This window comes from Podarcis raffonei, chromosome 4 (assembly GCF_027172205.1).
Source record: "Podarcis raffonei isolate rPodRaf1 chromosome 4, rPodRaf1.pri, whole genome shotgun sequence".
NCBI lineage: Eukaryota > Metazoa > Chordata > Lepidosauria > Squamata > Lacertidae > Podarcis > Podarcis raffonei.
In genome coordinates, this window is record NC_070605.1 from 37,664,330 (window position 1) to 37,686,120 (window position 21,791).

The 21,791-nt window shown below is 38.8% G+C and overlaps 1 protein-coding gene across 5 annotated transcripts in view; it reads left to right on the plus strand.

Moving 5' to 3' along the window:
- The window catches only part of ALCAM (activated leukocyte cell adhesion molecule), a 120,462-nt gene that overhangs the window by 74,957 nt on the left and 23,714 nt on the right, over positions 1 to 21,791 (plus strand). For all 5 annotated transcript variants that reach the window (XM_053386243.1, XM_053386244.1, XM_053386245.1 and 2 more), the window contains exons 2-10: positions 3,565 to 3,665; positions 5,967 to 6,186; positions 8,679 to 8,743; positions 12,112 to 12,199; positions 12,726 to 12,905; positions 14,068 to 14,195; positions 14,840 to 14,969; positions 19,352 to 19,464; positions 21,513 to 21,648. In XM_053386243.1, the coding sequence (XP_053242218.1) occupies positions 3,565 to 3,665; positions 5,967 to 6,186; positions 8,679 to 8,743; positions 12,112 to 12,199; positions 12,726 to 12,905; positions 14,068 to 14,195; positions 14,840 to 14,969; positions 19,352 to 19,464; positions 21,513 to 21,648 (1,161 nt within the window). The remainder of the gene's footprint in view (positions 1 to 3,564; positions 3,666 to 5,966; positions 6,187 to 8,678; positions 8,744 to 12,111; positions 12,200 to 12,725; positions 12,906 to 14,067; positions 14,196 to 14,839; positions 14,970 to 19,351; positions 19,465 to 21,512; positions 21,649 to 21,791) is intronic.

Here is a 21,791-nt window from a genome sequence, read left to right on the forward strand (position 1 = left end):
GCTTCTTTCTGTTCGTATCTAGTTCACATTTCAGTGCTACTTAGAAATACGTGTGTGTACACAGACATAGCTGATAGGTAAAGAATAATCATCCTTGCATCTCACAAAGGAGGTTTTTAGCCCAAGAAAGCTTAACACCACAATACATTTGCTAGCCTTTAAAGTGCTACATGGATTGTGTTCAGTTTTGTCACTTAGATACAGTTGGGTACATTAGACTTTCAAACAAAGACACGTCATTTGTCTTTGCTTTCAAGCTTGCTGTGTTTGAAGTGCTTATAAAAAAAAATCAGAAGGGATGTGTGTGTGTGTGTGTGTGTGTGTGTGTGAATGTTCACTAGTGATGTTGTGTCCTGACAGCCTACATCGTCCCCTAAAAGTGGTTTCATTCACATTCCTGAAGGTCTGTGTTGACTGGTAGTGTTCGCTTGTTACCGTAGCAACTTGGAGGGGTTAAAATGTATTGTTAGAAAGCAAAGCAAAAAGATCAACAGTGAAAGTCCCATGGGACATTATTTTTTTTCATGATGGCATTTAGTGTACATTAGCAGGAGAGCAAATAACCTTTTTTATCAGCTGGAAAAATGTTCAGTCTCCAACCTGAGTTCATCCCAGTGAAAATTCTAAAAATTTTGTGGTGGTGTTTTCTTTTTTTAAAAAAAAAAAAAAGATCAGGACTTTGCTGTGATGTTATTCAAGAGAGAAATGGCTCTAAACAGTGTTTCTTCTTCTTCTTGGCACCGTATCAGAATTTCAGGATTTGAGGTGCCAAATTGAAATGCCATTCTTCTTCCTGTACCCTCGCAATACAATTTTATTGATGTTAGGGAATGGTTTTTCTCCTCCGTGAGCTTTTTTTGGGATTTTTTAAAAGATAAATGGTCATTAATCTATAAATATTATATGGATCCTTTATGTAACTTGCAATTTTTGCATTTCTTTAGCGCCATCTAGTGGACTTAGTGTTGCATCCTTTAAATTAGAAAACAACTGTTTTCAACTTTAGCTCTAGATGAGATTTACAATTTTTAATTTAGAATATGACAAAAAATATTTTGGCTGGATGCATGACTGCTCACATGCTGGAGAAAATTGCCAATCATTTGCCTTATGTTAAACAAATGCTGACAAAATTGAAGTCTATGATGGCAATTAGAGTGCAACACAGTTTATGGGGAGTTTTTGCATCTCTGTACATAGATGAAAATAGGGACATTATTGAGTATATGTAACACTCCTGTTTCATACGTATTTCCCCCTATTGCGCAGAGTGAAACCATTATTTGTCTGCTTGTATGTCTGTGGTCATTTATGCTGGTGTAGCCTTCCTGAGCTGGCTCCTGCAGCTTCTGTGTTAGCAAATTGAACATAGCAGTTTTCCAATTATATCATTACATTTATGTGTTCATTTGTGGCCCCCTATGGGTCTGCATTCTTCAGAATTTAAGAATGCTTAACAGACTGCTTATCTCTCAATAGATCTGAAAATGCTTATTATAGAATAGCTATCCATTCAGCAGTATTTACAGCCTGGGTTGGAGGATAACAGACAGATAGGAAAACTAGCAGTCCCCAAGTTGCCCAACAGAGGCAGTGTTTTGTCAGGGACTAGTAGTAGAAAATAGGAATGCCTTTGGTAAATTGGCACAGTGTGTTTGCTGCCAAACTCCTTATGCCCACAAAATTACTAGCCTGCAAAAGTTCTTATTAGTCATCTAAGTCTTAGATTCTAAGAGACTAGTCAACTGTGTTTCCATGCTAGCTGCTGAAGAATGAAGCCCTCTGCTTCATGGCCACCATGGAAATACTAGCCTCTTCGTCATTTTGGCATCTGTTGGAGACCTTCTTCTTTTAACCAGCCTTCTAGGTAGATATTTCTGTCCCAGTTGCTGTCCATATTGGATTTGAAATTGTTATGAAATATTATTATTATTTGTTTTCTACCAAGGATGCTGTTGAAGGACTAATAAATCACCCAGTGTCCTCTGCTGCCCAAACATTTCTCTGCTGGTTATGTAAGATTTTCCTTCATCCATGATTGGCATGCAACCAAAATGGACTGTAGAGTATGAATGGCATAGTCCATCCCTTGTCTACCTGCCCAGTGAGGGCTTGTCCACAAATGAGCATTATTTAACTGTTAATGCAATTCCCCCAACCATTTGGATTAGACTGAAGTAGTTCACACCCAAATGTATTTGAATTTGTATATGAGAAGCAATGTTGGTCTCCCATTCATGTCAGTAGGTGTCTCTTTTTGTGTTTGTTCCTGGCTTCCAAATGGTTGATTCTGTTATGCTGATTAAGAACCGAGGGGCATGTGTGCAGAAAACTGTGTGTGCACCTTGGGTTTTTGTTTTGTTTAGTTTCGTGTTTTTTAAATCGTCACAAAAGGACATAGTTATTCTGCATTCTCAGCACACACTTGTGCAGTTTACTGTGCAAAGCTGAGGGATCGAAACATAAGGCTGTACTCCTCCTTCAGGAGCAAGCTAGAAATAGTTATGAGCAGAGCCGGAGATTAAATGAAAGCAAATTTTCAGCAGACACTTGGTTTGCTGTGCAATAACTGGCGTAGACATTTTTAACTTGGCTTGCTTGTGCCGGTTTCTGGATTGGCACATATCAAAGGGCTCAAAACAATAGATAGATCAATAGATCGATAGATATAGATAGATAGATAGATAGATAGATAGATAGAAGACAGAAAGAAAGAAAGACAAGCCTACACTCCATTGTTCAGAAGCACATTGGAAATAGTTTCAAGCACTACCCACAAAATGAATGAAAGCATGAAGGACATAGTGGAGAAAGGGGAGAAGCAGAAAGTGACAATTGATCCACCCACCCAAAAATGCTGAAACAAATTGGCACAAGGCCCCCCCAAAAAACAGAGGGTGGGGTGAGTCTTGGTAGCAGTGAGGACTCCTGAGACCCCAGGACCCCAGCATTTGCCTATGTTTTCTGCTGTGACTAGGTCAGAGGGAACTTATTGTTTGCTCTTTCAACCTTTCTGTAATGTATGAATTCCATACCACTGTATTTTTAAAAAGTCAGTTCTTCCATTGACAAAGAAATAGCCTCATAATATAATCCAGTACACTTCACGGAGTTCAGTTAATTGTAATGCACTCTGAACCAAGCCGAAGGTGTGTTAGTTACTCTGGAGAGGACCTATAAATGAATCTGCTCTTGGCTGTGCCAATTTTGTCTTCAAGATAAGTGAAAATGGGTTTGCTAAATTGAACTGATTCTTCTACTTTACAAAATGTCGAGGCTGTTGTCCCCCATTGTTCTCCTAAAGCAGCTACTGCCCCAGGGATCTAACCAACTTTAGTCTCACTCTTTTAAAATGTCCATGAAGAAATCTTCCACCAAGTGCAGTATGCTGTACAAATAAAGGAAATGGATGTTTAGTTTACTTTTTCCTAGTAAATTAAATAATAAATTTACTAGATTTTGAAGACAAAAGTTCTTGTTTTTAGCCGTAGACAAACTATTAACTGGAATCCATAAATATAAAATACAGTGCATTAAATATTCCTTTCTCTTCCTTTTTAATAGGACTTGGATTGTACACAGTAAACACAGTATATGGAGATGCCATTATTTTGCCTTGCCATTTAGAAGTTCCTAATGATCTTAGGTTTGGAAAATGGAAATATGTAAGTATAGCTTATATCCAGTTATTTCTGTTATTGCAATGTGGGGACAAGTTTGTGAGACTGGTGGTGAGAATAAGTATATTTGATCTGATGCATGTTAAGGACTTGTCACGATTAGGGAGATAAGAGCCATCAATATGCACTGAGTAATTTTGAAATATATAATTTGTTTGTTATAGAAAGTGATTCATTGCAGTGAAAAAGTTATCAGCATCTATTTATTATGTTGCACACACCGCTCCATTTGAGTCAACAGAATCAATGAATGTGTTTCATTTTGCATCTGAAAGTGCATAGAGTTTACAAAGGGGACCTAATAAAGGCACAGCAGAGTGGTGATACAATTGTCGAGGTTCCCTGAGGCTACTGTAGGATAAACAAGCTGCTCTCCCTGATGTTAACAAAACCTACAATTGTGATGTATATCATGCTCAGGGTCACAGAATGACTTTCCTTGGTAGTCTCTGCAAAAATAGGTGTAGAGGAGTGTGTATGTGCATTGATGTGAATAAGCCCAGTGCAGTACACACAGGTTTTAGGAATGCAAAACATCAAGCTGATGTTGGTATCAAACCAAAGTGTCAATGCAGTTGTTTGGTTGATACAGCAAAGTAACCAAAAGAGGACTAGGCTCTGATAGAGACCAACAAGTAGGGCTTGCAACAAAATGTTGCCATGTGGAGTGCTCCTGTTCAGTGTTCCTTCAAGGAAAGACCTTTCAATTCCCTACTCTATCACCTCAAAGTCAGTCACACCATTTTTGATCTCTCTGTCTCTCCCCACCAAGGGTTTTTCCCCCTAATTGTTTTGTGAACACAGCAAACTTAGGTTTTGCCAAGCCTTTTGATATCTCTTGATTGTGAGGGGTACCATTGTAGCTACTGAAGGACCAGACACTTGGCACATGGAGATCAGATTAAAGTAGACCTGTGACCAAATGTCAGAACGTGGTATGCTCTCTGTTCAGGTTTCCAGCTATTCAATTTCATTATACCTCTGGTTTTACTTCCCCTACCCTCAGCTGTTTTTCACCATTCAGTGCTTACTGAACATGCTCACTTCTCATTGGACTGCCTTAGTATATATCTCTCTCAGTCTTTCCTCTAATAAATAATGGTCACAAGAGAGTTCTGGGGCTTTAAGATAAAATAAATGGGATAAATCACAGGTACGGATGGCACCCATCCAAGAAAACTGAAATGTGAAATTGTGATCTTCTACCAATAATACGTTCCTAAGACCGGTCACTTTCCAATTCTCATGTTTGGAAGCCAAAGTAACACCAATTTTGAAAAAGGGACCCAGGGAGATATGGAAATTGCAGGCTGGTTATCTTAACATTTTTTCAGAAAAAACTGGTGAAAGCATTATTGAAGATAAAATTACCAAGCATACAGAATAACAGGTTTTGTTGATGAACCAGCCTGGCTTCTACAAAGTAAATCCTATCTAACTAAGCTTCTGGAGTTCTTTGGGATTTGTCAAATAAACATGTGGATCAAGGTTTTGCCAAGCCTTTTGATATCTCTTGATTGTGAGGGGTACCTTTGTAGCTACTGAAGGACCAGACACTTGGCACATTGTTATACATTGTGCACTCTCAAACAGCTTGATAAACTAGGGTTGCCATATTTCAAAAAGTGAAAATCCAGACACAAAAGTTATTGAGCTTTGAGTTGTTGGGGGGTTTTTTTGTTTGTTTTGTTTTTGGAGATTCTCAAAAATCACACTACCGACATGGGCTTCCATATGTCCGGATTTTAGTGCTTTTTGCCCAGACACTGTTTACAAGGGCTGAATAGTGACTATGTCCGGGAAATTCTGGATGCATGGCAACCCTAGATAAACTCGCTCACTGAAGACTCCTGAGTAAACTTAGCAGTCATGGTATGAGAGGAGGGTTCCCCTTAAGAATCAACTAAAGAACCAGAATCAGAGAGTAGGAATAAGTGGACAGTTTTCACAATGGTAGTGGGGTCCACCAAGGATTTGTATTGGGACTGATGCTTTAAATAATGCTAAATAATGTTCATAAGTAATGTGGAGTTAGAGGTGAGCAGTGAGTGGGCCAAGTTAGCTGAGGACACCACATTTTTCAAGGTGCTATTATTAAAAACCTGCAAGGAGCATCCACCACCTCTCGTAGGAATCTGCAGTTGTATTGCTCTTGAATGAATGGTTGGTGCAGTGCCCTTACAAATCCAGTATGATTTAATCAGTTCATAATTACTTTCATGTAATTTTAGAGAGGGTATTAGATAGATAAGAATACACTAATAGACTTTGACTCTTTTATTCTAGGAAATGGCAAACAAGGCTTCGGAGTTTATTGCCTTCCGATCTGCAACCAAAAAAACCGTACAGTATGACGATGTCCTGGAATACAAAGACAGATTAAATCTCTCTGAAAATTATACACTATCAATTAGTAATGCAAGAATCAGTGATGAAAAGAGATTTGTGTGCATGCTTGTAACAGAGGACAATGTCTTTGAACAACCTACAATAGTAAAGGTGTTCAGTAAGTACCAAATAATCTTATTACCTACCAACAGGGATGTTCACTAGTGTGTGGCCTTTACATAGAAAATTCCTGGCATGAGATTTCAATAAACCATACAGATGGGTCAGGTGTTCTGTAATTTTGTTTATAGCATTCGTATAACCGAATTTTTAGCTACTGGTGTCTACAAGGGAACTTCAAATGTTCACTTCTGCTCCAAGCAAGCAAAGTGTTAAAGGCGTGATGGTACAATTCTATATATGCATACAGATGAATCTCGATTTAAACTTAATTCACTTATGCAATTGCAAGCTTACACAGATTGCAAATAAATGGCAGGAGATCCTTGCTTATCAGGCTCTGGTCTGGGGGCGGTCATGAGATCTCGTCCACAGGGTTTCCCTTGCACAAAAATAGCTTCTATGCCCTGTACCTTGCTTACAGGCCCTGGAACATTCTCATGAGGGCTCTGGGAACCTCCTGCAAGATCTCATGGGGCTGTCCAAGATCTCACGGGAGCCTCCAGAGACCTTGCCACAATCCTGTAAGCAAGCTGGAGGGCTTGAAAACCCTTTCTATGAAGAATTTTCCCTTTGCAGAAATAGCTTTGTTTTGGACTGCAGTCAAAGAATATATAAACATTAGGGACAAGCCCCAGTATACTGCTTTGTTTACTGAATGGAAAATTGGTATATAAACGATTTTAATTAATGAGATATATAATATAATACTTTCCTCAATACCTCTTTTAGCCTGTAAGAATGGGCTGCAGAAGTCATAATTGCCTTATTGATTGATTGGATTTATTTACCGCCCTATAGCCACAGGTCTCAGGGCGGGTCACAGAATAAAATCAGAATATAAAACCACAAAATACATAATCAAAATAAAAACAATAACCCCCATAGGCTGCAGTGTGGTTGTTAACAGTAATTATGCAGTTTCAGCAGTTAAGGTGCCAACCATCTTACCTCAAGTCGCTTGGAATGTCTTTTTCTGATGGACCTTGCTACCATCTGCGTCTTTTCCCACCCCACTGCCCTTTGGTCCTAATTATCAAGAGCAAAGCAAGGCCTTAAAAATGCAGAGTTTTGAAATGATGACAGACGAAATCTAAAACTGTTTGTGCTATGTAATATATAAATTTTAAAATGGTTATTAATAAGCACTCCCATATCACCAGTTGTTATAATTTAAGCATTTGCTTTCTCCTCTCTTGCTGATTGTTCTAAAATCCTGTAAACAGTGTTCCGTGCTTTGAAAACTGCCTAAAATTAAGAAATGTCTATTATAACTGCAAATCTGGGATTTATTTATTTTTTGCAGGTAAGTTTAATTTTTCCACTGTAATGCTGCCCTAAATGCATTCTTGAGTAAAAATGCATAAACTTTAAATAAAGGGATAGCACTTTAACCTTATTTTTTTAAAAGGGGAGATTTATGACTTCATGGTTAATCTGCTTTCCGTATTGATGATTTCTGGTAATCAAATGAATCAATGTTTTATTACTGAATTAGTAGCCCAGAGTGTACTTTAACAGAAACACCTCTGTCCATGCAAGCTTTAAGACATAGACTTTATTTGTACTAGACTAGACTGTCATTCCAAACCCAGAGGGTGATAGCACAGAAAACGGTTTGCCCCAGTGTATGTACAGTAAGTGAGACAATTGCAGCAAGCTTGTTCTTTTGTTACAATCTCACTAGCATATTAGGTATGTAAGATTGTGCCAGCAGAGCTGGATCTTTGTTGCTAAAAGGCCTTTAGTCATTTAAACCCACTACTACCTACTACTGTTTATCCTGATAGCCTCTAAAGAATCTAAGGAATATTTGGTTGTTCGTTTAGTTGGCTGGTTTGGTTGTTCATTGTCCAGCTACCCAAGATTGTTATAACTGGAGATATTCAAGATGGATTACAATGAGCATCAGGTTGCTCAGTTTAGGGTTTTTTGCATCATTTGCCCATGAAAACATTATTTCCACGTAACAAACAACACCACCACCATCATGTGTGAAGCAAACCTAGTTTTTGTTATAGTTGGTAGCAAGAAATCATTTGTGCTTCATCTGGATGAGTGAATTATAAGAATATGGGAGCTGCTACATGTAGCAAAGCTAACCAATAGTGTAAGAGTAAGAGAAGGTAAACAATAACGTACTTATTGCAAAAACGGAGTGATTCCATCATCTATGGATTCACTCATATATAATACTGGAAACAATTTAACCATTTATAGAACAACGGGTGTTTCTCTGTAACTTACCACTTGTTTTGCTTACACCCTTTTCTCTCTCTTCCCTTCCCTTTTTGTTATTAAAGCTAAATACAATATGTATGTTTGAATATCCTTCTTATTTATATGTTTAGATTTTCTTTTTGTATGTTCACATTATTATTATTATTATTATTATTATTAAGCTGGCACATAACTAAATGTCTGGAAACATAGCTCAAATCTTAACAATTTATGATGTGATAGTTCAATATTTATTTATCTAAATTACAGAACAACCATCACAACCTGAAATTATAAGTCGAGCAACATTTTTAGAAACAGAACAGCTAAAAACGGTAAGTGAGCCTTCTCTGTTAAACTCCTTCAAATTGTCTGCTTTTCTCCCCGTGTTAGAAACAGCCATTGTAAACAATCATCAATACAAACTCCCCTGGGCTAATTAATACAACCTTCAAGCTCCATACAAATGTGTATTGTTATCTCCAAACCCAAAGTCTCTGAGGAACGTACATAAAACCCTAATGGTTGAAACAAAAAAGGGGTTGATAAATAAATGAAACAAAATACTGGATAGGATTTGGCCTATTATGGATTTATTACTTGAGTATTCTGTATTAAAGAGAATTATGTAATACCCCTAACCTTGCTATATAATAAAACAGTAAGGCTGTTGTCAGCTGCAGTTCACATGGCCACAATAGCTCCAGCATGACAACAGAACAGCAGGCAGCTGATCAAGCAAGCAGCACAAGTAGCAGGTGGCCCAAGCAAGCTGTTCAAAGGTGGGTAGGAGGGACTTCAGAGGGTGAAGTTACAGAAGCTACACCTACCCCCATTAAATTGAGGATTAGGGCGAGATGTTTAGGGTTTGGGTTGAACTGTGTCTGAATGAGATGGAACAAGTTGTGTGGGGTTATAAAGGTTGTCAGGTGTAAAGGAATGAAGGGTTGGTCAGCTGTGGGGCAAGGGGGTTGCAAAGTTGTTAGTGGGGTTGGCTAACATGTAAAGCAACCCCTATTATTAAAAATTAATGTTATAATTAACTTAAGACACAGTGTATGCATATGAAAAATCCACCAACCTTTGACTAACTCACCACCATATAACAAACAAGATAAGGCTGTAGTAACAAAAACTTTTATCATTGGTTCTAGCAGACAATGACCCTTAGTATAATAAAGTGTTGCTATAAAAGGTAAAGGTACCCCTGCCCGTACGGGCCAGTCGTGTCCGACTCTGGGGTTGTGCGCCCATCTCACTTAAGAGGCCAGGGGCCAGCGCTGTCTGAAGACACTTCCGGGTCACGTGGCCAGCGTGACAAGCTGCATCTGGCAAGCCAACGCAGCACACGGAAACGCCGTTTACCTTCCCGCTAGTAAGCGGTCCCTATTTATCTACTTGCACCCGGGGGTGCTTTCGAACTGCTAGGTTGGCAGGCGCTGGGACCCAACGACGGGAGCGCATCCTGCCGCGGGGATTCGAACCACCGACCTGACGATCGGCAAGTCCTAGGCGCTGAGGTTTTACCCACAGCGCCATCCGTGTCCCATCAGTTGCTATAGTTCCCAACAAATGAGCAAATTGAATTTTATTGCCTTGGTGTGCCATAGGATGTTTCATATGCTATGGCCCTCAGTGCTTAAATGAGTGATGCTGCTGAATGAGACAACCATGCATGACTCATTTAAGCTCCTTATTGCCTTTTACACAGCCATGTGGTGTTACCGTAATTCCTCCTTTCAATAAGTCCCAAATTAAGAGAGTAGGTTTTCTCATACCTGCTTGGGATAATGAAATAAGAGCCACTATGTCTGTATAAAGGAGTGCTGGCATTTGCTGATTTCTATTAGGGTGGGGAAGAAGGTTGCTCAACTGCATCATTTATGTAGTGAATAAATAAAGCGCATCCATGTTTTACCTGTTCCATTTTGTAAATATTGAATCTGAAAGAAAACACACAGGTCCCAGTTCAAATGTTAACATTATTGTTGGGCTACAGCTGCTGTGTAAGAAACATCATTTGTTGACCCAATGAAGTAACTGATTTTTCCCATAGACACTGCCAGTCAAAAGCAGATGAGAGCTCAGCAAATGCCAACATACAGCTTTTTTGGGTTCTCCTGTTTGTTTTTGTGATTGTACAAACAATACAAATCTGACTAGCTACTAACTTAACACTACTTAACACATTCCCCAAAGAAAATTGAGAGAGAAGTTTTTTTCAAGCAATGATCAAACTCTGGCAGGACAAGTCTGCCATTAAAATCTGCCATATAGAAGCTAATACAGTGGTACCTTGGGTTACAAACGCTTCAGGTTACAGACTCCGCTAACCCAGAAATAGTGCTTCAGGTTAAGAACTTTGCTTCAGGATGAGAGCAGAAATTGTGCTCCGGCGGTGTGGCGGCAGCAGGAGGCCCCATTAGCTAAAGTGGTGCTTCAGGTTAAGAACAGTTTCAGGTTAAGTACGAACCTCCAGAACGAATTAAGTACTTAACCCGAGGTACCACTGTAATTCCCCCCCCCCCAATTGTTATTTCTTATTGTGTAAGTTGCTTTTTGAAGAAGGTGGTTTGGGATGTTCAGCACACCTTATACCTATAAACCCTGAAGAGACTCAAATAATGCTGTTCAGATACCTGCTTTTTCCAGATACAGCCGCACTAAGAGCATCAATGAGGGTGACCACCATAAAAGCCCATTTGTTTTGTTAATTCTTCCCCCTACCCAGTGATTTCCCCTCACTTTTGATTTAGGCCGAAGCAACATGGGGCAGGGCCATCTTTCTTAAAGCAGCAGGAAAGGAGTGGTGAATCTTTCCATGTCCTGTGTCTTACCTCTGAGCATTTGGTTGCTCTAGTCACTTTTCTAACACTAGAAGTGAGCTGGGAATCGGGGTGGGGAAGTGGGTGGAGCAACAGACAGGTAAAGCAAAGAAGAAGGGGAGGATTGGTGCTTCTTATGGACCTCTTGGGGAGACACATGGAGGGAAAATATGTCCATTGTTGTTTCATCCAGTTTGACCCTCTGTACTATAATATTAAACCAGTTGTCAGGTAAGTTGCCCTCTATAGACAAGCAGCTTCTTGTAGTAGTAGTAGTAGTAGTAGAAGAAGAAGAAGAAGAAGAAGAAGAAGAAGAAGAAGAAGAGGAGGAGGAGGAGTAGAAGAAGAAGAAGAAGAGGAGGAGGAGGAGTAGTGTGGAATGATGGCCTCAAGAGGGATTTATCTGTGCTAGCCCCTAAACTGTGTCAACTACGTTTCCACAGAGGTGCATCTAAGCAATCTTCGTGGAACAGCTTTTGCTGTATACTGAAGACAGACTTCTTTGATACCTTTCAAATACCTTTGATAGTTAAGGTATTTGGTTTTGAGGCACCAAACTCTCTTGCTGAATTTATACTGTTCAGTTATATTTACATCATCTTTATGTGTTTTATAGTTAATGGTTTTATTTGCTTTTATAATTGTATGTTTTATTGTTGTAACCCATTCTGGATGGGTAAGAAATACTATTACTACTACTACTACTACTACTACTACTACTACTACAGCAGCAGCAATGCAGAGAACAAATTAAATTCCTTGGATATGTTGGATCCAATGGCTATAAATGAAATTTATAGCTACAAATGATATAGCAAATTTATAGCTACAAATGAAAATGAAACTGTAATAATTTGAACATTCTTTGCATTTTTAAGCTTGGGGAATGTATCTCTCAAGATGGTTATCCAAAGGGAAACCTTACGTGGTTCAAGAATGGAGTTGTTTTGCAGCCCACTGAAGAAGGTAAGTTTTAGAATTGAGTGTGAATTCTTCTTACTTGCATTCCTTCACAAATTGTGTTGGCTAATATTATTTTAGCAGGTCATTTAGACAATTCACAATTAGACTGCATTTATCCATCTTTATCAAAAATGCTGTACTTAGTTCTTTGGCTGCATCTTGATGTTGTAATTTGATATACACATTTCTCCCTCCATCCCCACAGTAACTCGACCCAGAAAATGTAAGGGTTTTAAAATGCAATTAGTGTACAAAATATTATTTTGATAATGTCATACCTGGAAGTTTTTGATCCCAATAATGCGTAACAGCTATACCTTAATCCTAAATATTTAGGATTAGGTTGTACACACTGTCTCCTTACTTTCTTCTTTTTTCTGCAGTCTGCCCAAAAGTGGCAGTTCATTTTTAAGACTATCTGTGACTATCACATCATATATTTAAAAATATCATTAGGACAGGCTAAAAAAATAACCCAACAATCAACAGTTGTTCAAGTTAGTGAAAATCATACATTTTCTTTCAAAAGCTGTTATAAATGAACAAACAAAAGTGAATCAAACAACTGGACTCTACACCGTGATTTCTTCTTTGGAATATAAGCCAACAAAGGATGATACAAATGCACAGTTTACCTGTTCGGTGACGTATTTTGGACCAACAGGACAAGAAACAATACGGTCGGAATCAGTAGCCTTTGACATTCACTGTAAGTTCATAAGTACCTGTCTCTATACCATTAAAAGACCATCTGTTTGCTTTGAGGGATCCTCCTATTATTGTTTTGTGGTGGTTGTTGCTTTTAGGATTGGTTCTCCCTAGCACATAAGTTTGCAGTTTTCATTGGATTAACAAATTAGGGGTCAGGAACTGACAGGAAGGATGGCGAACAAATAGGTTGCCCTATAGTTATTTAGGGAAGGCGTCACTGCAGAAGGGTGTTTTGAGGATGGGTTTGACTTGTTAAGACTGTTTCAGGGACATGGAGCAGTGTGGAAGAAGGTTCCAAGATGGGAGGGAATGGTTGAAAAGGAAAGTGTAGCAAGGAGTTTGACATTGCCTGTTGCAGCAAAATTCCATTTTCAAATGCACTCAGACATAAATAATGTGTTGCTAACCGCCTTCCCCAAATTAGCATTTCTACTGCAGCTTGGAATGCCTATTCTGTTCTCTTGTTCAAGCTCCTGGGGCACCTGTTGCACAACCAGCAATGAGAAAATATTATCCCATGTCCACATGATTCCAATACTTTTTAAAAATGTTTTGTTTTGTTTCTAAAAACTGAGTGGTCCCATTGCACTATTCCCACAACCCCAAACCCAAAAGAACACCAGCAATGTTACCACCTATTCACTTGCAGGGGCATTTTCTGCCCTGCTATGATTACTGGTTAAATTGGTATTCCATTTGGTACTTGGCAGAAACCTGAACTATCTTCCGGAAGCATTACCAGCATGGCTCCAATAGTCACACATATTTTGGATGTGACTGTTGTAGGCAATTATTGAACAGTATTCTGTAGTTAATACCACCCTGGCCTGGTTCACACATTTCCTGGAGAAAAAGTCACAGATTACAATTCTGCAATGAAACAACTCATTTGAGCAATGCCCATTGACTCACAAAACACAGGCATATTGTGTCATTACCTGCTTGGAGAGTAGAAGGCCTTAGTTCTTGCTAGGGCGACTGTGTGGTGGAATCATGCAATAGGCTTTTCATTAACTTTTTTGTGCATGTAGCTCTTGAAACAGAAAGGGGTGTGTAAGCCTCTTCATTATTGTGATACTTAATGTTGTTAAATACTTTACGTATATGGAAGGAACAGAGGATTTTTTAAAATAAAAAAACTGAAACATCTGTCTTTTTAGATCCTACAGAGAAGGTTAAAATTCAAGTACTTACAGAAAGAAATACCATTAAAGAAGGTGATAATATCACCCTAAAATGTTCAGGAAATGGTAATCCTCCACCTCAGGAATTTTTCTTCTACATTCCTGTAAGTATTGCCTACCTGCCATGATTTGGGTGGTGAGGCGGGGAGTGTGGTGGTATGGTTTAGTGTTACATACAAAATGGGCCTATACCAAACACTACTCTGAAGAAACATTTATAATTTGCCAATCTAGGTGTAGCAGTTTTCGACTTACTGCATTTTCTATGCACATTTTCCTAAAATGACATTGTTTTAAGACATGAAAGAATATGCATGTTAATAATTTTGGGTATTTAAAACAGCAAGTAGCTGAAATTCTTTGTAGTGGGTTTTTTCCACTTACACAGTCCAATCCTTTATTTTCAAGCTATCTCTCAAATTTTTGGCATTTTCAATAGTTCTGAAATTGTGCAGCAGTGAATGTATTCTATGATATTACACATCTAGCAATGGTAATATAAAATCTAATACAGTGTCTGGGTGTGGACATTTACATATTTTATCTGGTGAAAATCCAGATAATTACACTACTTATCAAATTATAAATTTGATCACTAAAAATTGACCATGATGGTTTGTACTCTTCATTGAAAAAGTAGTGAAGTCTGTCATACTACTATAGTCTTGCTGCAATAAAAGTAGCTGCAGAAAATAGAAACATGATTTTCATTCATTAGTAAATTTCTCTATTAAACTTTCTCTAAAAGGGGGAACCAGACCCTATAAGAAGTTCAAGTCTTTATGTACTGACTGATGTTAGAAGAAATGCAACAGGGGAATATAGATGTTCACTGACTGATGAGAGTTTGATGGATTCCACTATAATTACAGTACATTGTAAGTAGTTTTGTCTTTGTTTTCCTTTTAAAAGTGCATGTTATTTCATAACAGATGTCCTTTCTTAGCATGTTCCATGCCAAATCTAAGTGTTTTTATAGGGGTCAGGTCAAGGAAACACAATGGCTTTTTTTGGACATCATGCCAACCCATGGTTTAATGAGACATGAATGAGCATAGCCTTTTCTTGGCTTATCCGTCCCCCCCCCCCCGCCTCCCACACAGTCAGGAGAAGTTCGGAAGCTTTGACTTCCACACCCAGAACTGCAGGACATGTTAAATATGATTAGTTTAAAGAAGTCAGCTTCAGAAACCATGGTTTGAAATGATGAGCTTGTTAATGCTAACCACAGTTTGTCAGTCTTGATAACACACAAAAAAAATGCAATTAAGTAAAAGCAGAAGCAAAAGCTTCTAAACTTTGCCATATGGGAGGAACTTGAGAGTCCAGGAGGCAGCTGGTGTCAAATCATAGCTTAGCTTGATTTAGAATGCAGTCTTCATGTGCTAACTTAAGTTTTTTAAAGCTTGGATGTGCAACTCAGGCTGGTGATTAAATTATATACACATATCATTCCTTCTTGCTTCTAGTGATGTGCTATGTGCTTTTCTATGATTCACTGGTGTTTCGTTTTAAAACTTCATGCAATTTATTTTCATTTCTTTCTATTGGAATTTTACAAATCTGATAATTTAAAAAACTGGATAAGGGGGAACAAATGTATTATTCAGCAGCTACAATGTGGTCTTTCAGCTATTGGATTTTAGAAATGTTTTTGCTGGATGTAAAATAGCCCAGCATTTTATAGCCAGGAAATCATCTTTTAAAGTTATTGATTTAATAATAAAATTCAGGCTTGAATGTTGTCTTCAATCCTCTTGCTGTTTCCTACCTGAGAAACTAGTACCACAAATGATTATCTATCTTGTAAAATGCATGGCTAAAGACACCACTGTATGGGGCAATCTTCAAGCTAATCATTTTCCTGACATTTTAAGATTTCCAAATGGAAGCGGCATTGCTATGGAGGCACTTGCAAACAAGTGTAACCCCACTTTCCCCTACCATATTTGTGGTCTGACTTTCAAGAGAAGGTCCATCCAATATGATTTATGGCAACAAAATACAAAAAGGAGAACTCAGCAGGACAAAAACTAATGTTTAATGTAACAATATAAACAAGTGTAGGCATTTCACACATTTATTTAAATAATGCTTAACATTCATAGTGGTTTAGCAACATGGAGGATCCAGTTTTTGCATTGTCGCTTTCTTACTTTGCATGCACACTGCAACAGAGATTGATTATTTGCTAGCACTAAATTAAAAGTTGACTTGTTTTAAATACAGCAGCTACAGACAACCGTGTTTTCTAATAATCCGTTAATGTAGCAAACATACAGGTTGTTTCTTTAAAAAAACAAAACACCCCACAATCTTTTGTAATTTTTCAAACATTCCTTTTTCTCTTCATGCAACATCAAAGGCAAGTTTTATCAAATAAACCTGTAGATTAAAGGATCACCAGTGCAAAATATATTTACAGAATTGATTGGAAAAGGAGTGTAGCATAGATAGAAAGAATACCAAGGCCCCCCTGCACATGATCTCTTAGTGTTTCTCAGAGCTGTGGACTCTTCCTGCATAAAAAGCTTCTTAAGCAATTGCATACAGTGGCAAAGTCATGCATAGCATGTAATTAGAAGTTTCCAAAGCAACCATCGAAACAGCAATGGAATGATAAAATTTGGGACTCTGCAAACTTGCTTGGCAGATGCAACAGGCACGAATCCTTTAAAACAAAATGGGATTGTGGCACTATGGTTTCCATTTATGTCCCATGTGGAAGCTCCTACAGCTTCTGATCAAAGCCAGTCAAGTACAAATCCCTCTATTTTTTTCTGATTATGATATATATTATTATTATATTATTATTATATATGTTATGTTAAATATAGATTTGAAATGTGCTATATAGCACTATGTCCCTTATTAATTAAATATTAGTTATCTATTTTTCATTAGATAGTAGGCATTTTCTTAGTCTCACTCATCCTACAGGCATATCCATGGAATTATTATTATTATTATTATTATTATTATTATTATTATTATTATTATTATTATTATTTTCGGGGTTGTTGCCAGTGTTATATTGAAATATAGGGTGTTCTTTTTTGTTGCCTGTATTTTAAACTTTTGTTTCGATATAAAATAATATTAGATGGCAATAACTTTAATTAAGCATCATGTCTGTATTTTCACCAAGTTGGGATAAACCATCACCAAATTTCACTGCGTAGAAGAGCAGATCAAGGATGATGGCATTGGCCGAGTGGGGGCTCAACTTAATCATGAAAGATGCATGTGATGGCCTGGCTGGTGATGCAAGGATTAGTCCACGAAGTTTCAGTCTTTCCTAGGTGGAGGCCAATAATTTAATGCGTTCCTGTTTCATCTCATGTGTGTGACAAGATTTTAATGCGGGACATCTTTTCTGGGCACTCAATCTGAGGTTTTAGCCTGCTTCAAATAAATGAGGAAACATAGAAAGAAAATTACCTTGGGACGGGGACAGTCTTTTTCTTCGCTTTCCTCCCATGGTTACATAGCGCTTAGAGGAAATTTGGGGGACTTAAAAGAGCAAGCTCAGTCCCTGACTCAGGATAAAGAAGTAGTAGTCATAGGGATATGCTGTCCTGTGTTTTATGGCTTTGATTCGGGGATCACATTGGGGGGAGGTGTGGGGAAAAGCAGGATGGGACTTGACAGCAGTTGTTGAGTGTTTGTATATGCTTATGGTCTGCTAGGTAAGCAGCTGCAGAGGCAGATAAGATAAGCATTCCTAGGTCCACTGACAGTAAAGAAATTAGGCCTGTATCAGTCATGTTGCAGGTATTACTAGCTATAAATAAGGACAGTTACGGTAGCAGCGTATAGCTTTGCATTCTCTCTTGCACCCTCTGGCTCTGTGCTTCCTTTAACACTGTTCCTAATGGAGTTCGTAAATGAAAAATGTAGATGATGTCACTTTCCTGTTGAGAGACTTGAGCTCTCGCTACTCCCACTGGTGAAGATACAGGAAGAGGAGTTTGCAAGCTTAAGGAACATGAAGCACTTTAGTACTGACAATGTAATAAAGCTAGAGAATTTTGGTCTGCCTAACCAGATACGTTGAAATTTTTTGGGTGGTTATCAAAGTTGTACAGGTCTAGTGGAATGAGAGAAGGCGACCAGAGACTGTGGAAGGCGCTTTATCTGTTTCCATAGCTTTTAAGTAATTACTAGTGCTAAACTAAAATATGGAAATATGTGTCGCTTCAACTGGAGTTCACTTCAAATGATGGCAAAGTGATCTAGCAAATTTTCTGGGGGTTATAACTTTTTCAGTGAAGTTGTTGGGGTTCCAGAATGTCCCCTGAAAGCAAAGCCAGTAGAGGAGGAAGCTGCTTATAAATGCCTTTTATTCCCCACCACCACCCTCACTTTCATCATTCCAAGCACAATTCAAAGTGTTGGTGTTGACCTTTAAAGCCCTAAATGCCCTCGGCCCAGTATACCTGAAGGAGTGTCTCCACCCCCATCATTCAGCCTGGACACTGAGGTCCAGCGCCGAAGGCCTTCTGGCAGTTCCCTCACTGAAAGAAGTGAGGTTACAGGGAACCAGGCAGAGGGCCTTCTTGGTAGTGGTGCCTGCCCTGTGGAATGCCCTATCATCATATGTCAGTGAAATAAACAACTATCTGACTTTTAGGGAAGTTTTTAATGTTTGATGCTTTATTGTATTTTTAATATTTTGTTGGAAGCTGCCCAGAGCAGCTGGGGAAACCCGGCCAGATGGGCAGGGTATAAATATTATTATTATTATTATTATTATTATTATTATTATTATTATTATTAATCCCATAGTAAGGAAATGCTGCACACATCTCAAAACAAAACCTGCCATCCTTCTGACCATTATACAAGATTATTTTTATATTTTAAGATTACTATTCAGGTTTCACCTTCACCACTAACAGAAACACTCACATCTAACAAAAACATTCACACACAAATACTCTCCTTGTATGCCTCCCACCATCTACCCACTTCACATAGTTTTATTTCTTCGCAAATCCCTTTTGTTTGTCAAGTGATACAGCAAGGAAAATGTGGTGTTTCACTTTCTACTACCGAATAATTACATAGATGTGCAAATATTTTTGCTTCCTTCTTTTGGAGATTATTTTCTGTCCTATTGTATGAGGGAATTGACTGAGACTTTGAGAAAATGCAGTTTAACTGGAATTAGCTGACAGGGTTTCCCCCCCTTCTGTAAGCTCACTAAATGAGCCACATTTATGAGACTTTTATCTGACAGTGCTTTCTCCCCCAATAGATCTGGATTTGTCACTTACTCCCAGTGGAGAAGTTGTTAAGCAGATTGGAGAAGCACTGCCTGTATCCTGCACAATCTCTTCCAGTAGAAATGCCACCGTATTCTGGCTGAAGGTAAATATTGTTAATAACCCTGCTATTGTCAACCTGCTCATGCAGCTGCTAACTCTTTAGATCTCATCTGGCTTTAAAGAACAATAAGCAGCATTCTACCCGGAACTTCAAAAGGAGGCTTTTATCTGCATACAAATTAAATTAAATCACACTTCAATATCAATATGATTAAATATCATTTTGAATATGTTAAGATGTAGTGCACTATCAGGTCTTTAAAGAATAGTGAATGTGGAAGCTTGCTCAAATCTGATCAGTTTTGGGTGTGTGTGTTTTTTGTAAAATTAGGTAATTATATATTTGTAATGGCTTCCAGAAACACACAGGAATAAATAGCCTTGCTCAAAGGTGTGAGTGGGTTGGATACTTGTAGTTCTGGCTACTTTTGCCGCAGCAAAAGATAATAGCAATTCTCCTATGCTCCATGTTCAGTTTCCAACATCTCCAGGGCTGGGGAAGAGCTCTGTCTGAACACCTGGAAAACTACTGCCAACTTAGACAGTACTGAGCTAGAGAGACCAGTGGTCTGACGCTGTATAAGGTAGCTTTCTATGTTTCCCCTCACATACTTGCTCTTTGGGAACAGCAGGGTACAAATGACCTACAGATTGTGGTGAATAGCAGGGATGGAGAACATGTGTTCTCCAAGAAGTTGTTAGACCTAGCATCCCTGACTACTGGCCATGCAGGCTGAGATTGATGGGGGTGTTGTTGTTCAATGGCACCTGGAGAACCACAGGTCCCCTCATTCCAGCTCTATAGAGTCAGGGCAAGCCAGCTGTAGTTGAGGGTAAGAGAAGGCAGGAAAGGCTGACAATATCAGGAGAATACATGTGCCTCGCAAAGAAGCCTTAGCCCAGGCACAGGCAAACTCGGCCCTCCAGATGTTTTGGGACTACAACTCCCATGATCTCTAGCTAACAGGACCAGTGGTCAGGGATGATGGGAATTGTAGTCCCAAAACATCTGGAGGACTGAGTTTGCCTATGCCTGCCTTAGCCCCTAGCCTAGTTTTAACAGTGGGCCACTACTGTTTGGGTATATAAGCTTGTGCCAATCTAGCCAGCTCCAATTTCACCCAGGAAAGAAATTCTAGTAACTATCTTTGCTATTCATCCTGCAGCATTACTGCTGTGGTACTGTCTCTGCCTTCAAAGCTGATGCCAGGTCCCCAGGAGTTGTAATGTGCAAGTGTCATAGCTATTAACCCTTATGAATGAAAGAAAACATTCAGCTTCACCAGGTCTAAGGACCACTGAGAGGTTACACCGCTTGTTTCTTAGCAAGGGAAATACCAGTCTGGCCCATCTATCAACCAATGAAGAAAGCAACTTCATCCCCAACTACATCCCCCACCTACCAGAAAGAAAAAGTTGTTTCAACTCTTGGTTGCTCTGGGAATGAATAAGTGAAGGGAAGCACCCCTGATTCCAATCCATCAGGAAAAGGACAAAAGCTGCTGATTTTTTTGTACACATGAGAGGGTTTTTTTAATGGTGGTGGGGGGATATAATTACAAACTGCTGTTGGGCAACTTGAGAATCATTGTATTTCAAGACATGGTATAAATCTTCAAAATAAACATTTTATCACTTTAACTGATGGAGAGGTTGAGAATATCAAGGTGTGATTGTTTGCTTTTTAGATTAAAAAAAGTGGGGGAGGGGGACAAATGGGAAAGATGGAAGGCACAAGGAGAAGGGGACGACAGAGGACGAGATGGCTGGACAGTGTTCTCGAAGCTACCAGCATGAGTTTGACCAAACTGCGGGAGGCAGTGGAAGACAGAAGTGCCTGGCGTGCTCTGGTCCACGGGGTCACGAAGAGTCGGACACGACTAAACAACAACAACAATATATAACAACAGTTTTGTAGGGGAAGCAAAATCCAAGGTCCTCTGCTAGCAAATTAGGTAGTCTCTTCAAGTAGTTAACACTGTGAGTTGGTTGTACTACAGTGCATTTAAAAAAAAATAAACCTGTTGACCACCTTGTCCAAAGGTGTGCATGACTTCAATTTGCACTGCTTAGCTTTTTCCTTTTTATCAGGACAATACAAGAATGAGAGCAAGTCCGTCGTTTTCAAGTTTACAGTACCAAGATGCAGGAAATTACATCTGCGAAACTACTTTACAGGAAGTTGAAGGGTTAAAGAAAAGGCAAATTCTTACCTTGATAGTGGAAGGTATGTGAGGCTGACTCTTTATCTTACAATATTGACTATAATTTTCATGTTGCTTCATCACTTTGAAATGCCCTCCCAGAAAAACAGCACTCAAGTCTGAGCCTGCATATTTTTAAAAGATAAAAATGTGTATGTTTGCCTGG